At 35.1% G+C, this 18,481-nt stretch overlaps 1 protein-coding gene across 1 annotated transcript; it reads left to right on the top strand.

The window, feature by feature from the left end:
• Window positions 1-247: 247 nt before the first annotated feature.
• DTHD1 (death domain containing 1) lies at window positions 248-15,365 on the top strand. The gene is given in 15 exon segments (XM_066317580.1): window positions 248-524; window positions 4,451-4,725; window positions 4,727-5,256; window positions 5,741-6,068; window positions 6,729-6,769; window positions 6,771-6,906; window positions 7,683-7,927; window positions 8,737-8,777; window positions 8,780-8,898; window positions 9,452-9,553; window positions 9,555-9,653; window positions 9,655-9,745; window positions 10,932-11,176; window positions 14,449-14,509; window positions 15,076-15,365. Coding segments are annotated over 15 exon segments (2,880 nt in total).
• Window positions 15,366-18,481: the final 3,116 nt, after the last annotated feature.

The raw sequence follows: 18,481 nt of genomic DNA, 5'->3' as shown, positions 1-18,481 counted from the left end.
TCTCCTGGTAATCCTTGCCTGTAGATACAGAACAGCCACTCCTTTCTGTCACCTAGTAACTTTTCAATAGTCAACATCAACTCAGAGTTTCTCAGCTAGAGTTTGGTCTGTGGAATACAGGACTTTTAAAGCTTCCATTTAGGCTAGAATTACTAAATAGTGAGTAGTCTGAACCAAGGACAACAACTTCTGGAAGTACTTGAGCTGAGCAAAAAAAAATTGTAGTAACATATTCTGAACAAAAAAAATGGATACAGCTGAAAGTAAGATTACACCTGCAGGGAAATCAGGACAAGTCCTAGGAAAATTCTGTCACCTAAACTTTCTAGCAAGGGATATGCTTCTGAAAAGTGATCTGGATGAAGGAGGTTTGGAGGATTATGTGCTGGGACTGACCTCTTTAGCAAAAGAGCTGAGCAGGTCTCTCAGCCAGCAGCTGGAGAATGTTACAGAAATTATTCAAGACACCTGCCACTTGCTGAGTGCTCTCCATGGTAAACACAAGGAATTGACTGGAAGTCCAGGCAAGTATGGAAGAACTTATCTGTAAGCAGACACGCTGGGTATATTAGATGCTAAGTTCTGCTGTCTGACGATGCTGGGGGACCTTAATTTTCATCTGTTAGTATTTCAGTACTTAGTAATTCATTAAACCAAATTAATTCATAATCCCACAGTTGTATCACACTGGTTTGGAGTCCATTCCGTAAGACTCAATATGAGACTCATAATTCTCATTATGTGACCAAAACAATTATAAACGTAAAATTACCTAACCAGAATTGTTCAAAGTTTTATGTGCACTATACTTAGTTGGGTTACGTTGGCCAGACACCAGATGCCAACCCACAAACGTACTTCCCCTCTTCAACAGGAAAAGGAAAGAATATAAGACAGAAAAAATTCCTGAGTTGATATAGAGAAAATCACTTAAAATTGACATCATGGGCAAAATAGGCTTAATTTAGGGAAAAAATAATTTAATTTCTTGTCAATTTAAATAGATTTGAATAGTGAGAAGCAAAGGCAAAACATTGAAACAAGACCTTTCCTCCACCCCTTCTTTTTTGTATGCTCAACTTCTTCATTCCTAATTCCTTTACCTCCTCCCCTTCATGAGGAGTGCAGGGCAATGGCAAATGAGGGTAGCTGTCTGTCCATAGTAGTTCCCTCTACAATTCTTCCTGCTTATTCTTTTCCATGCTCCACTGTGGGTTCTTCCCATGGTCTACAGTTCCTGTCAGGAAAAACTGGATTCTAAACAGACTACAGTTCCTTCAGGAATATCTACTTTTCTTGGTATTGGGTCTTCCTCAGGCTGCAGGATCTGCTCCAGTCTGGTCTTCGATGGGCTGAAAGGGAATATCTGCCCCACATCTGCAGTACCTTCTCTTCCTTCTTCCTGACCTTGTTATTTGCAGGGCTGGTTCCCACACTTCTTTCCTCGGTCCTCAGTTTTCTCTGGTGTTCTTGTCCTTTCTTAAATATCTTTTCAGAGGGGCTTTGCTCCATGCTCAGCTCAGTCCTGCAGGAGGTGGACATCAACATGTTAACAAATATTTATTAAAGGAGAAGAGAAAACTAACATTTCTATCTAAGGTCTAGCAGCATTAAACCTCAAAAGAAGAGCATCTAACAACCAAGGGAGGTGATTCTCCCTCTCTGCTCCACACCCTTGTTAGACCTCACCTGAAGTATTGCATAAAGGTCTGGAGTCTCCAGCACAAGGATATGGACCTGTTAGAGCAGGTCCAGAGGAAGGCCACGAAGATGATCAGAGGGATCAAAGCATCTGTCCTTTTAAGAGGGGTTGAGAGAGTAGGGGGTTTCAGGCTGGAGAAGGCTCTGGGGATACCTTGTTGCATCCTTATAATTCTTAAAAGGGACTTTTGAAAAAAAGAGTGATTTTTTTTTTTTTTTTTTTACATGGACACTATCACATATAGTGCTAAAACAGGAGGGAACAGTTTTAAACTAAAAGAGGAGAGATTTAGATTAGATGTTAGGAAGAAATTTTTTACTTGGGGAGTAATGACACAGGAAGAGGGAGAAGAAGGCAGAGATTTTGTGGATGCCACATTTCTGAAAGTATTCAAGGCCAGGCTGGATGGGGCTTTGAGCAACCTGGTGTACTAGAAGGGGTATCTGCCTATGATAGGAAGGAGGGTTGGATAGAACCTTAAAGATCATCTCATTCCAATCCAAACCATTCTGTCATTCTATGATGCTCTATGATGCAAAGAGAAAGAAAGAAAGAGATTACAGACAGAAATGTTTAGCTATGTTTGTGTTTCTGAGCCTTGACCTATAGATTTTTATCTATAATAATAAAAAAACATTTGGGTTTAAAAAGCCTCCTTCTAGGATGCAAGCAAGCTAACTGTCCTGTTGGCCTCATGGTTAATGTGATATTTTAAAATTCTTTTTTTGTCAGGTTTCCAAGAATCATTCTTCAAAAAAGCTGCCGTTATTCACCTGAAAAATTCCCTTAAAACACTCAGCAAAGAGGTTTTGTGACAGTTGCATATTAACTACCCCTGAACTCTAAAGCTGTTGTCAAACATCAGAAAAAGCACAGAAAGCAAAGTGTTAGAGATGGAGGAGGGTAAAAACACAAAAGAAGACTTATTTCATGGTTAACCTTGTAACTGAATGCAAAAAAGTGTCTTTCCATGTAACACAATTGAATAATATATGGTTACAAGACCATATCTTTTCTTGCCATATTAGAAAAGTCACATATACAGCATAGGAAAATGCCTTTGTTTTGAATCACTCTGTTATCTTAAAATTTGATTTTAGGGAAGTTTAAAGGGCTGTAAAATTTGTTTGAGAATTTTTTTGTTTTTTTAGAAAATGCAAAATTCAGAGGGGAAATGTAAATTTTGACAGTTTTGCCTTAGCCTGAACTTTGCCTTGCACTGAAACTGGGAAGTGGTCTTTTACAACCTCTTCTGCAACACATCTCAGTTATTTCCAATCCTTTTGTATTATTTCTGAGTCCTGTTAAACTGTCTAGAATTTCTTTCTTAACTACTGTAGAAGTGCCTGTGGAAAAACAGTATTTTTTTTTAAACTACCAGTGTAAACAGTATTTTAAGAGTGTATTTGCTTTATTTTTTTCTTTATTTTGTCCAAATATTGTCAAAGTCTAGTAAGTCACTTGGAAACTTAGAAAGTATTAGAAAGGAATAAATGTTAGACCAAGTTAAATAAGAAAAAAACTATTCTGAAGTGTACTTTTGTAGGTTTAAATTAATGAGATGTAAATAGAGATCAGAGGCCTATCGCATAATATCACTCATTTATATGTGATGGCATTCTTAATAAAATCATTTTCCAAGTTGAAAACCTTAAGGTATTTATTTACCTCATATGACATTATCAAATATAGTGAAAATCAAAGGCTTCCTGTAAGACTTGTATCAGCCCTTTCTGTTTTCTTTTCCTTGTGTGTATCTGTACATTTTAAGTGGAGAACACACCATAATGTGTGGTACTGTCATCTCATTTGTATAGATTTTCACAAGACTGAACCTGCTAAACAAAATTATCCAGGATCTCATGCAGCAAAGAGAAACAAGCAAAACATTTTCCAAGGTTTGCACTATATCTAGCCTATATCTAGCTAATGAAGATGCCTATCCAGTTATAGGGGCTGACAGCATAAGATGCAGAAAGGACTCTAAGTAATACAATATAAATCCTTGGAGAAAATATCTGGAATAATTTCTAAGAAAAGTTTTAAGATAAGAGAAACAAATGATCATAAAATATATAAGTGAAAATCTTACATGAATAATGCATTGTGATTGTGTGCTTTTCACGCATTCTTCTTCACAAACAAGTTTTAATTACATGCAAGGGCAACCTTCATTTCTATAACTGAATATTGCAGACTGCTGAGCTTCAGTATTATATGTGGGCTGGTGGTTTTGTGTTATCTATTCTTCATAGCAAAAATTCAGAGCTGCTAAGGTCTGAGTTTAAAATTAGGTCCATGTATAAGAGCTAGAAACCTATGCATTAGAATCTTGCAGGTTTCAATTTCAGGAAATATAATGTTCAGCTCTAAAGATCTTCCCAAGTTAATTTAACAATATTTTATAAATACCATGCTTTGGCTTTATTGTCATTAAGAATTTAGCTAGTGTCTGTCCATTAGAAAAGCATTCATTAGAGTTGCCAGAGTAAAACTTAGACAAACACACACAAAGTTGTTCTTAGACAAGTACAAAAATGTACTTTTCTATATTCAGTTCTTTAAAAACTGACTCCACCTGAACAGCAATATATGCAAAAACATTAAATGGAAGGCAGGAAATAGTGTGTGCTTCATGTGTGAATAATACTATGAGATTATGTGGAATTCAAAAAGAATGCGAATAATAGTTTTCATACTTTTGTCTGACTTTCATAGCAAAATTTAACTGGTTATTTTTTGCCTCAGAATACAATGGAATTATAGATTATCTGCAGAAAGTGAAGGAGTATTTGATAAATACAATCTCACACCTTCAAGACTCAGAAAATAAATTTGATGCTGCAAACTGTAGACAAGGTGGTGATTCTCAGAACCAGACTGGTGAAAATGCTTCTAGAGAAACAGATGTGTGCTTTTTGGAAGGAGAAACAACAGACTCTTTGCAAGTATCTTTCAGTTCCAGTCAGCAATTCCAAAGAACTCCTTCCCTGAACAAGACAGAAAATCAAAATGTTAATCAAAACCCACACAAGTGAAATTAAAACTGTTGGAAAAGTTTCATCCTTAGCTGAAAACAAATCTGCTCAAGAACAGGACACCAGCAGAGAATCTCCAATGAAAATGGGAGATAGTGAGCACCAACTACAGACCACCTCTTTTACAGAGAAAAAAGAGTGCAATGGAAAGGATAAACTTCATGGAGATAGCTCTGCTACTGAAAAGCCTCCAGAACGGGCTTTTCAGGATGGTCTTACCAGCAGTGAGGAAGACACTCTGTCTGGGACATTGCAAGACATTTGTGACAGAGACATCAAGAATTTTGAACAGGAGAAAAAGGAAGTAGTCAGGGACAATTTAAAAGGGCTAGAAAGTGAAGACAACAGACTGACAGAGAAAATGGAAGACAGTAAAATGGAAAAAAATAATGAGATTTTTAGAAATTACCTAACTACCTTCACATCTTCAGCACAAACCTATGATATTACTGATGTGAATCCTTCTTTGAGTGATTCAGAAGAAGTACAAAAATCTAGATACTGGATGAACAAAGAGTAAGCACATATTCTTCTTTTTTCTAGGAACAGATGCACATAATTATTGCTTATTAACTTATAAATTTGTGGGCACAGAAACTCAATATACATGTACTGAACAGCTGCTGGTTGTGCACATAGCAGCAGTTTACAACTGGAACATGTAAAGATCTTTCCCTTTGGCCTAAAGTAAACTAAGTTTCTATTTGTATAATTTTTTTTTATGCCAGAGAGGGACTGAGTCACAGCCAGTAAAGTCAATAATCCTCAAATTGCTGGAAATTAGTAGGAAAGAACTACAATACACCAGTTGTAAAGTAATTTGTAAGCTGTTCTGAACAGACTAACAAAAAATTTTTATGATTTTCTCATTTATTCATAAATGTATTTTTCTGAACTTTCTTCTTATGCTTTGTTATAGCACATCATTACATTGCAGTATTTAATTAAAAATACAAGACCCTACCCCACTCAAAATACTTTTTTTTTTTTTTTTAAATAGATTTCTAGTCAAAGGGAGTGGCAAAAATACACAGGAAATAGCTTGTTTTATTAAAGCCCCTGCAACTGTTCTGGAGAATCTCAAGTGTAATATACTCAACGACATTAGCTCCTTGGTGGTGGATGATTCTGAGGAGCTGGTCAGCAATGTCATCAGTATTGAATGCTATGATAATGAAAAGCTACTTTTCCCTATCAACATTGCAATCCCATTTACGTCATGCTTCAGAGGAAATTATCGGGAGATTTTGGTGAAGGTGACTGATACGAACTTTCAGTCAAACTACTTAACTCCTATTTCTTGGCAAGGATACCAAGGAAACCATAAGGTGAGTAATTCTCATCAAAGCATTGTAGAAGCATCATTTAAGGTTCCCAGTTAAGTCCCTCCAGAGTTTCTCAAGTAAAGTTCTCATTATTAAATCATACTGCCTACTATGTGTGGTTAAAAAGGAATTTCTTTCTACTTTGTCAAGTACTAATTCTATTTGAGTACTAGTATTTAATAACATTTTTATTGCTCTTACAATGTTAAGCAAATGCTTGATCACACAATACTAATGGTTGAGTAATGTTTCATGATTATTGTAAATAAGTGTAATGCGTTGCATTATTTGATAAAAATAAAACTTAAGGGGAATTATTGTGCTTTTAGATCACAACAAAGTAACACCATTCCATGAGTATAATTACAAATGCTATATCAAATGAACACAGGATGGTTCTCTTTTTTTGAATGCAAAAGTATTGTATTGGACCAGATTCATCACCCAGTTTATGAGTTTATTTCATTCACTCCAATCATATACTGGAATATGAATGACATCACATGATGACTAGAGATCACCAGGTATTTGGGCATGCAGGTGGCAATAATATCCAATTTATTTTCATTTAATACTTAGCTCTATAGAAAATGCTACCTTCTCATACTGTGAAACACAGCCTCCTTTCCCTCAGTGCTCTAACCTCACATTCTCTTTATTCAGGACAGCTTTGCAGAAGTGAAAATTTATCATCTGGGTGTTTTTCTGTGTGTCATGCTTAAAGAAGGAAACATTTACTGTCCCAAAAGTAGGACTTTTACAAAAGCTGAACGTGGATTCTAGAATCTCTTTCTGTTACCATCCAGAAGCATTCAGTTCTCCAGCACCTATGCAGCTAAAGGTAAGCTTGAAATATGTGATACTGGTTCCATAAGCCTGCTATCTGCTCAGTTCTGAAGTGAGTATGCCAATGGTGTTAAAGTGCAATCTCTCCCAATATCAGAAGTCTACAAAAAGTGGCAGCTTCACATCCTGTACACACAAGTTTCCTGTCAGCTTTGTTAAAACCACATGTCAGGGATATCTTTAGCTAAAAAGAAGATTTACCTACTGTGTTTGACATAGTTCAGAAAATATAATAGTTTTCAATAAAGACGTGTCGACTCAAAACTTTAATTGCTTGGCCCAGTGGTCAAGTTAATGGAACCATTTTCCTCACCTGACTTCATCCTTGCTGCCAGCAAGTGCAGCAAAAGGTTTTTCTCATATCTTAGGCTTAGTATAGTCCCAAATTTTGCTTTAGTTATGTTTCTTTCTTTCCCCATTAATATGTTAATTTGGAAGTATGGAGAAACTAAAATAATAAAAAAGTACAGATTAGAAAAATCTCAGAAACTTTTCAAAATCTGAGGAAACGCATGAGTTTCAAAAATAATTCAAATCAGGAATAAAAAAAATAAATATTTTAGGCAATAGAAGTTCCAGTTTTTTATGTCTTTCAATCATTTTTTCTGTGCTTTGTATAAAGTTTTGGGTAGGGTTGTTTTGGGTTAAAGTATGGAGTCTGATCCTTCTGTGATAACTCTAAAGATAAACCAATTTGTAAAAAAAATCCACGCATGTAATGGAAGATGTATTTGTTTGCAAGTTGATTGTACAACTTCTTTATATCTTTAGATTCAGCCAATTGAGCCATCACTGGTTTCAGCATTGAGAGCAAGACATGATATGTATCACTCAGTGATATCTACTAGTGCACTGGTTCATGTCCATCACCCTTCTGCCCAACCTTTAAACAGCCCAGTCACTATTACTCTACCCTGTCCTCCAAGCCCAGACAAAAAAAGGCAAGGAGATGAGACAGAATATGCAAGAGCCATCAGTGCTACAATAAAGAGGGCTGCTGCAGCATACCATCCTTGGTAAGAACTCAAATTCCAATTCACCATTTTTTAAAACATCCAAGCCAATTAATTTTTACAGTTATTGGTTTAGTATTTCTTGTATTAAAAATGTTCTTTAATATAGACTGCAATACCGATGAGCATTGTTAGAAACACTAAAGCAAACCCTCAAAATTTTCATGCTATATTTTCACCAGAAAAATTAATACAGTATATGAGGTATATTCTTGAAATATGCTGACCACTACATTTCTAGCAGGAGTTAGAGTGAAGGTTGTGAGTGAGGTTTTTCAGCAAGAAATATTCAGGCATTTTCAACAAAGTCCAACACTGAACACGAAAAATAGACATGACTTAAAGCTGCTGTGTTCATAACACACCAAGCTGATCTGAGTCTGACCTTTGAACCTTCTCATCTCTACTTCTACACATTTCAATGGTTGCCTGAATCAAAATGTGTGGCACAATGGTTTATAGTAGGTCAGATTTATGCACTCAGTAAAGGTCCAGACTTTTCCAAAGTATGCAGTACAATATTTCTACAACTTAGACTTTTTGGCATGTCTTAAAAAAGCATTAAAACACGGGGACTTCTTAAAAAAAAGACAATCTCATTTCAGCAGTTTCCGGAAAACTGGAAAAAACCCCTCTTAATAATGATATCACTCACATACTCTGGAGTATATTTCCAGAAATGGATTTTAAGCAAGGTGGGAAAATCAGAAAAAGTCACCAAGGAAAGCAGAGGGGAAAACAGCTACAAACACAGCTTACTCTTTCTGCAGAACTATTTTATGCTATTTTTTCTATGATTATTTGTCTTCCAGGGGTGTGAACACTTCTGTGAGAAAAAGTGGGGACAATCTCAGTGTACTTTGAAATTATTAGGTCATGGAAACAAAGAAGAGGGGTGGAAGGTCTTTGATGATGTTATTATCCAGAATGCACAGAATGGGCTTGTATCTTTTGAACTAAATGAGCATTTAGAAGGTAATGTATGAATAATTCAACAAAATTTTATTTACTGAAATATTCAGTTCTGTCTTTACAAATAGTGGAAATAAATAGTGCTAAAGTAATCATCCATTTTTAATTATTAACTTGCTCTTAGATTTGTTTCTCATAATTCAAAAAAAACCCCTACTTTTTTCATTTATAGAATGTCACAATGTGGTACATAGAAATTTGAAACAGAAAGTGCTGTTTCAGTCTAACTGGAAAATATGATTTAGCTCTCTAACTAAAAAACAAAATGTTTTTGCATTCTTAATATGAAATATTATCTTACTTTCATGGAAAATTCATATGTATTTGAAATCATACCTACATAGTCAACATACTACACTACAAATGCAAGCAATTTCCTCCTTTTCATGCATTGGAAGCAAGGATGCACGATAGCAAAAATTACCTTGGGGACTGAGCTCCATATTATATTTTTAAGAATAAATTATTAGCAGTTGATAAAGTTATGAAAATAAAGCTTTTAAAAATAGTTTTCTTTCTCTCTCCTTTTTTTTTTTTTTTTTTTTCCCTTAATACAGCTTTGTGGTCATACGCCTTTCATTCCTTTTGGAAAATACCTATCTTCTCCTCTTTGCTCAAGCTCTGGAAGAAGCTCTCCAAAGCACAATGGTGAATGTGAATCCTGTATCAGAAAAGAGAAAATCCATATAAAATAGTAGTTTTGCTGTCTGCATCCAAAGACTTGGCCAATGAACTTCAAAATCTCCATGAGGAGGGTTTATTTTGGTCCCCCTGAACCTACACAGCAGTTCCCATTAAGACAAGGAGAGCAGATTCATTTTAGATTTAGAGGAAATATTGCTGCTTCAGGTAAGGCAAAAAATTATGCATCTGTATAAACATTATCAATTAGCTCAGGTATTAAAAAATGCTGCATGGGAACACTGGTAGATTGAAGTTGGTCACAGTACATTTAGTTATTTCAGTGTTTTGTTTCTTCTCAAAGAAAGGAATGTGGAGCTTAATGGGAAACTGCCCAACTCTGAAGAAAGTGTATTACATGAATGAGCTCCTGAGCAATGTCCTCTGGGTGACCCTGCTTTGAGTAGCAGAGTAGGACAGATGATCTTTAGAGATCTCTTAAACCCCAGTGAATCCTGTGAAATCTTGTCCCTCATAAACATATGGTATTTTAAGAATTATTTTAAAGCACAGGTTTCTGCCTGCTGTTTTGTCTGTGTAAATTCACTTAGAGTGAGCAAGAAACCAGGGCAAAATATTGACTGTTGTCAGTACTACTGTGAATTGAGATGATGAGAGAGTTGTTGCATCTCTGTAAGTAACCTAGAAAATTCATGTAGCAGCTGCCACCATTTAGAGACTTGCTAAAAGGGAAAAGAGATAAGAAACCTCTGAAAGGTTTTCACCCGAAATTGCAAATAGTCTCTTCTCTTGTTTTAGATTGAACATGTAAATATGTATTTGACCCCTGAACATTTGTACTTAAACTCTTCCATTGAAAACTGCATGTACCCTAAGAACAGGAATATTCTTCAAAAAGAGAAATCTCCAGCCCCTGAGAAATGTCTGCTCATATATACAAAGGAGACTGTATCTAGATGTATCAAATAAATGGATTTAAGAACCTAAAAATACATCTACCCCCTCTGCTGCCATTCATTTGTTACAGACAAGACATCCATTCTGAAATAACCAGAAAGCATATACTTTAATTCCATTCATGACCGTCCTTTATTTTTCTCTGTTATGTAATACTCCTCCTTTCTGTTCCTTGATTGTAGCACTGCCTTCACCACTTATTCTTTAAGCCAACTATTAAAGGGCTAAGAAGGCTAGCCTCAAAGATACGCTTACTACTGAAGCAGGCTGAACTCACATGTTCAATAAATAATAATAATGATAAAGAATAACAAAGGAAAAACCAAATGTTTTGTGATTACCTTTACTTGATTCATGCTAATGAAATATTTTGGATGCCATGCATCTGAATACACAGTAAAAAAATTTGAATACAATGTTATTATATGGACTGCAGAGAACGGAGAAGACTTCAGGAAAGTCTACAGACTGATTTTTCATTCACAAAGACAACCAAGGCTGGAACTCCAAATTAAAGAAGTGGATGAATTTGGTAACCACAGTTCACCTCATTACAAAGGAACAGCAGTGTTTTATAAAGTTACCAGACAGATGATACCAAAGAAATGGGAACAAACCTTACCATATGATGAATATCGACACCAGTCTCCACTGTGCAAATTAGCATTAACACTGCCAAAGGTGCGTTTCTCACTTGATGATATTAGAGACATTTCCCTTTCTGCCTTACCGTATATTTATTAGAAAAAGGCTCTTGGTATGATTTTTGATTTACAGATACACACAGGAGTCGCTGATGGACTACTCGTGCATCATCAATGTACAAACATTTTCAGAATTTCTCTTAGCTTTAGGGAGGGACCCATATCTAAGTATAAGCATGGAAAAATTTCTAGCAAAAAATTTTCACCCCATCTACTCTCCCCAGCTGTTACAGCACTGTGAAATTATTACTGAAGTTTCAGTTATATCATTCTTGTTTCATTGTCTTGGGAACACAGAATTGCTAATTGTAGGATTCTTAAAGGGTTTGTATACCCTGTCTTCCACCTATCACCTGATTATTCGATTATTCCTGATTAGCCTCTGCAGTACAGTCATATTGGGCAATTATCTCCATCCATGGTGAAAGCTGTAAATTATGTAAATGTATGTAAATTAATCTTTCATATTCCTGCAATGAAATCTCATTGTAAACTTTTCAGAGAGCCTACGTAGCAGCACACTATACTGCACAAAGTCCTGCCACTAAACTACTACTGTCAAAGTTGCCTATATTTTAATATCAAACTATCTACAGAAACACTTAGTCTAAATCTCTAGTGACAAACAGTAGCATGTCTCTCTTTTTGAATTCCATTGTCTTCACACTTTTCTCAACAAAATTATTTTTTTCTAGATGATAGTAAAAAGAATCTGGAGTGTCTGATTTTGGTTGTGACAAAGACAAATTGAACCTTTTTAAGGCAACCATTCTGACTACTACATTTTCATTCATTTCTACGAAATTCCCACCTAAATTTCTCTTATAGAGAAGGCAGTAACTATAAAATCATAAGCCATTTCTATATGTATATGCCTTCATTATCCACTTACAAATATACTGTTTACAGTGGTCAAAAGAATGTTTGTTTACTTTGTAAGCAAACATTCATACCTACAGAAGTAGTCTGATGTTCACTAATGATTTCTATTTCTGATGCTTTCATTTCCTCAGCAAGAGAAAACACTTGTTCCTGCAACCTATTATGCTCAATATGAGTTAGATACGGTGCATTAGGTTCTGATGTCAAGTGTCTATGTGCATATCTACTGATTTCTAAGATTTTGTATTTATATGATACAATGGGCTAAGGAAGTAAAAGATTGGTTTCTCCTTTTCTGTCTGTCCTGTTTGATATGCTACTAGAGTCTGGTCATGTCTGAGAGGTCCATTTGACAGAGCACATCAATATTACTGGCTGGGAATGCTTTGCCAAAATGGATTGCTGTAATATAATAGACATTATGAAATTGCTATCTGCTGAAGTTTTGTGTCCAATCACTAACAGCAGAATAGCATGTTATCCCCTGCTTCAGAAAGGCAGTTGCTTGGCCAATTGAAGGGCCTTCCAGACTAGAAAACTGCTTTAGCTGCTAAGAGTATTTTACTTAAGCTGTCAACCAGAACAGCAGGACCACATGCCAGTGCAGCTGAACTGAGGGTGAATTCAGCACTTCACCACAGACACTTAATCTTTCAAGGCAATTTACTGTTTTAGATCTAATGCATTGTATATTATTACACTCTTTCTAGACAATACTCATTTTCAATTCTTGTAATTTTTACTACTGTTTTAACATTAAGTAGCATAAAATGGTTCAGATTAAAGTCAATGCATGAGTAATTGAGTTTATCTACAATAACTTTGAAAATCTAATACAGACATTTGAGGTGGTAAATTCTCATTAATGAATGACAATAAATTTAAATACAAATGCATAAATAAACAAAGCCAGAGAGAACTGAGTCTTGGAAGAAAAGCAATGCCCCCTTCTGGAGGAGCTTTATGTTCCCTTTATTCTGAGGGCTTTTTAGCCATGTCATTCTATCTTCCCACTGGGGCACATCTGATGGCAAGAATTGCTGCAGAAGCATGCAAAACGAGGCAGATTCAAATCATAGAATCATGGAATAATTTGGGTTGGAAGGTCCTTTAGAGGTCACCTAGTCCAACCCCCAAGATCTCAAGAGCATGACAGCACAGGATGGTTTTGTCCTGCTATGCACCATGTAACGTGTGCATCCTGTGCACACTGAAATCACATCCCAGGATGACTGTATACAGGCCTGATGAAAAGTTGTTTAATTCACAATAGGTAATGATTATGAATATATTGACCTTATGGCTGTGCAACTCAGTACATTTGAGACACTCCAAATATTGAACGATATTTAAAGTCTGTATTATAGAAGTGATTAAGATAAGCTCCATAAGGCTCAGTATATCAGAAAGAAAAGAAAAACTTTTTTAATCATAATTTCATGCTCTTAATTCCCAAATAAAAAACAGAAGATTAGTGAATAAAACACAGGCAAATCTCCTTGGGAGAGCTATGAATGAACCAGGTTATTTCCAGCCAGGTAATATAGCTGAATGTGTGTTACAAAAGTAACATGGGCAATGAGAGAGGGTAATTTCACTTTCGAACAAAAAAAAATTCACTTCATACAAACTAATCCCTTTTTGTGCTCAATGCTTATATAAGTAATTTTTTGTTCTATATGCAGTAGGAAACTACACTAAAACCCAGAATTATTTCATCTTTCTCAGCCATTGGTAAAACAGCACAAAATATTTTTTCTTTCTCTCCAGAATTTACAGGAAGAAAGAGGAAAAACTCTCTACTTTCAAATAGAATTTATCTTTTGAATATGAATGATTTTTCATGATCTTTATTAAAAGCTGAACTATGTAAAATGAATAACTATAGCTGCATATACAGTGTGGTTACCTAACATAACAATACCTGCTGCATACCTAAAAGTTGTTCTTTTCCTTGAAAGGAAGGCAATGTTAATGCACTATTGAAAATTATAATCTGTAGCATCTACAAAAGTTCTATACAGATTTACTGTGCACCCAGTTTCTACACATCACTTATGGTGTAATACTATTGATAAAAAAAAATTAAATTTCATGATGGATGAACTCTTTATAAGATAGAATAAACATCAATTTGATAGATGAAAATTTTATTAATTTCTTTATTTTAATAGCTATATACTGTTTTATACCTGCTGATGGTGTTAATTGGTTTTTAATAAGGACGAAAATATTCTGTGTGAGTAGAACAAATTTTAAATGCTAAGAGTTAAATCCCCAAGATTTTACTATAATCCACTCCTCAATCTTATGCTCCACCTCTTACTCATTGTCATTTCTCTTTCCTCAACATGTTGTCTTTAATAGCATGAAAAATTGATCCACCGTCCACAAAGTACAAAAATAATTAATCAGAATGATTCATCAGGTAAGAAAACAAGACCATTAAATTAATATCAATATAAATAAGATACTTGCTATTTTATTTTTAGTTCCAAGATCTGTTTCAGTTGTTAGTGACACTTGAAAATGCCATGTTCAGGAAGGAAATAGTTAATGTGGTAAGAGATAGTCAAAGGAAAAAGATCTGTTTATCAGGAAGTGCAAAAGTTTTTGTAAGATACTGTTGTGGTGGCATGCTTGAAAAGCATATAATTTTGTGTAAAAGGAAATTCAGTTTGTACTGAAAAGCTCCAGTATAACTGATGAATCAGTTACAGTGAATAGTGAAACCCTTGTATTTTTTTGCTAACTTTCCCCATTCAGTTCCAAAAATTATAGATCGTTGCTGAATCTGCTCTTCACAAAATTCACTTCCTACTGCAGAGCAGTTAGCAAAAATGGCATTGGAAATGAGATGGGATGATGTTTCCACCAAAGTATAAAACACACTCTATTTAGTTGTGGAGTTTACCCACTGAGCCTTCAGCTTTAAAAAGCTTTTCAGAAAAAAAGGAAGATTTATTCTTACTTCACTAATTTTTTGCCCTTCAGAGGTCCTATGGGACAACTTGCTGTTTTGGCTTGCAGAAGAGCTTGCAGAAGATAATACATCATTGTTTGCTTTACGTTTACCTGTTCGACGGAGCGTGCTTCAGCTAGTCAGGCTGAAGTGCCCTGATAATTTAACACACCAGATCTATGAGCTGCTTTGCTGCTGGAAAAAGACCCTTCCAAAGTCAGCTGATAAACAGCAGCTCCTGTCTCGCTATTTGCAGAAGAGTGGCAGAAGTGATCTTTCAGAAGAACTTGGTTTAAAGTGGCAAAATAAGGTGTGCACTTGACAGAATCACCAGCAGCTGACAGCCCAATTGCTCTTCTTTCTTGTTGAACTGTATGAATATTTCCATTATACTTCTGGATGAACAAGAAACATGGATATCAGTCGGAATAAGATTATTAATTTGTTACTTTGCAACCTCTTTACTAAAGCAAAGTATGATAGCCATGTCCTTGCTTGATAAAAGTGAACATTGCTTTTACAGAAAAGTGAGATTCCAAAAATGTAGGTATGAAGAATTATAGACTGATCTGCATAGATTTCTGAGGACTTTGACTGTTCGCACATTCATTATATCAAAATTAAATGGCTCATTCTATAATATATGGATTACTCTATGTCCAGTATTAATAACTACCAAATTCTTCAGATTAAAGCTTAATTTACAGAGAGTGAAAACTTCTTCTTACTTTCAGATTTGTTAGTAATTAATCCTCCTTTTATATTCTCCATGAATATTTTTCATTCTTGTGAATATCATACAAGATTTCAGTGTTAGCTCACGTGAATATGTAATCTCTTTCCTGAATTTATGAGATTTGTTGCCTTACATTAAACTGTCATTGTAATGGAGTCTTTTAGGTTACCATCAAATATAGAAAAAGAATTATTTCTTCATAAAAATTTTAAAATTTAGGGCTTTGACATTTTGTTTGTTATATTAAGTTCTTGTACTTCTGGTGTACATAGTAAACCAGAAGTAATTGTGCCACTCCTTATGCATGTTTTCAATCTCTAAAAACTCATTTCTTTCCAAAATTCTTACTAGGACTAACATGATTTTTAAGTCAGAGCAAGATCAAGGTTGGTGTTTATAATGTGTTTCTATTGAAATAATATTTAATTTACCATCTTCTGTCATTTACTTTTATATTACAATCCACCTCATAAAACACCAAAAATTTATCTAAACACTAAACTGACTTCTGTTAAAGACAAAAAGTAGCTGGCAAGTGTCAGTGAAAACAATCCTGAGAGCAAGCTGACTCCTTGGTAGTTACACCTATTGTGATTACAGAGGCTGTCACATCTGTGTGACTTCCCTACTGCTTCAGCAACATGCAGCAGATGCCTCTTTCTTCAAGTCCACCTGTGCACAGTTAATTACTGTTATTCTTCTGATACTGATTTGATGCATCAATAATTTTCCTTTTTCACCTCTCCTTTTATCACATAATATAAAAATCTAAATATTAATCTCAATCAAAAAGTTATTGATCTAGACTTCATTCATTTTTAGGCTATTTTGAAACTGTATGTCTTGCTGGCAAATCTTAATTGTGATACATAGTCTGTGTGTTTTATTTATAGAGGTCATATATTTGCAACATTTACAAATTACTATTGTAAATGAGAAAATTGCATGGTAAAAGAAAAGATAAATAGGAATAGTATTAATTAGTTTTATTCATCTAGTCACTAATGCCTCATCCTAAAAGTAATTATCAGTTTTTAGATGTAAGACAAATATACAAGTAATTTAACCCCTTCTCTGAAAATAAAACATAAAAAACACCTTTTCTTTTCTTTTTTTTGTTTTGTTTTGTTTGGTTTTGTTTTTAATAAAGAGTGTATTTTAACTGTAAGCTGGCTTCTTTGTAGAAGAAAGAATTATCACGCTTTCCCCAATGCACAATACTTTTGCCATCAGGCATTTGTTGCCTGATTAGCCTTCTTTTGAGGACTAAATATTCACTTGCTAGCTCATCAGATCTCTTCAGTATGTATGTACATAAATGCGTGATGGTAGGAAGGACAAACAATACTGGAAAATATTGCTAAAAATTTGACTTCGTTTCTCCACCAAAATTATAACTGTTTGCTAGAACTTCCACGATTCTGCCACAAGATGGCAACTTTGTCTAACAAAAATACAATGCATGTATTTCAAAAGCTGAAAATTGGGTGCAAAAAAACACTGCTAAAAAGTAATCTTAAAGGCCTGGGTACTCCACACAGTCTCAGACACTGAAACATGTTGCCTAGAGAAGTTTTGGATGCAGCATTCCTGGAGGTGTTCAGGGCCAGGATGGGGCCAGGAGCAACCTGGTCTAGTGAAAGTGTTCTTTCCTATGGATGTGGGGGTGAAATACATGACTTTTAAGGTCCCTTTAAACACAAACCATTCTATTACTATATGGTCAACACCATTAGGACAAGGCAGTAAGAATTTTGAGCCCTTCAGTAACATCTATAGAAAAGGAAAACTGCATTCCATGGAAATTGAGATTTTAGTTCACATTAATTGAACAGTAAAGCTAAATGAAATTTGCCATGTTAAAATCTAATTTTTATTATTAACAAGCATTAATCAAGTGGCTAAATAAAAAACATGTTTTATTAAATATAGTAAAACTTACTATTAAGGTAGAATAAAATATTAACAATTTTAGATGTATTACCTGATGTTTTGCTCTGAGGAATGCCTTTGGTCTCGTGGGGTTTTTGTCTGTTGTAGTAACTCATTGCAGTTTTGAAATGAGTAACTAGCCTTGCTGTGGCCCAGCAGAGCTGAACAGGCTGGTGGCGTACTTTTCCTCTATTCTTCTCCCTCCTCATCTCTCCCACCAGTTCTGCCTTCTGCTTGGTCTTTCCTACCTAGCTGTTCTATGTACCTTTCACAGTTTTCATTTCACTTTTTTTGATATTTCATCTACTGAAAAAAAACCAGGGCAAGCATTGAGCACGCACTTTCCCAGCCCATAAAACATTATGACAGAACATATTTAAAATGCACACTTTAACAAAAAATATATATAAACAATATTTGCAGACCAGATATTCTTATGACTTCTCCCATTGTTTCTTTTGTTCTACCAGATAGGCACAGAAGCTCCCTCCTTTTCTAGGTCTTGCTGACCTCAGGGACTCTTGGCAGGAGGACCGAATGCAGGGTTTGGCAGTGGTGTATTTCCCTTCATGCTACATCTCAATCAACCAGCTTACATAAAAAAATGGGTTTGGGTCCATTTTTTGGTCAGAAAAGAGATTCTTCACACTCTTAAGTTCTTAGGCTGTAAATAAAGCCTCCATACAAAATAGGTTTCAGACCAATGTGTGGCCTTCTGTACAATTGAATAACATCAGCAACAATGAGACACGAAAATGTAGCTCTTTATG

The sequence above is a fragment of the Sylvia atricapilla genome, chromosome 4 (assembly GCF_009819655.1).
Source record: "Sylvia atricapilla isolate bSylAtr1 chromosome 4, bSylAtr1.pri, whole genome shotgun sequence".
Classification (NCBI taxonomy): domain Eukaryota; kingdom Metazoa; phylum Chordata; class Aves; order Passeriformes; family Sylviidae; genus Sylvia; species Sylvia atricapilla.
Note: the sequence above shows the minus strand (reverse complement) of the source record. Positions and strands in the feature narration are given on the sequence as shown.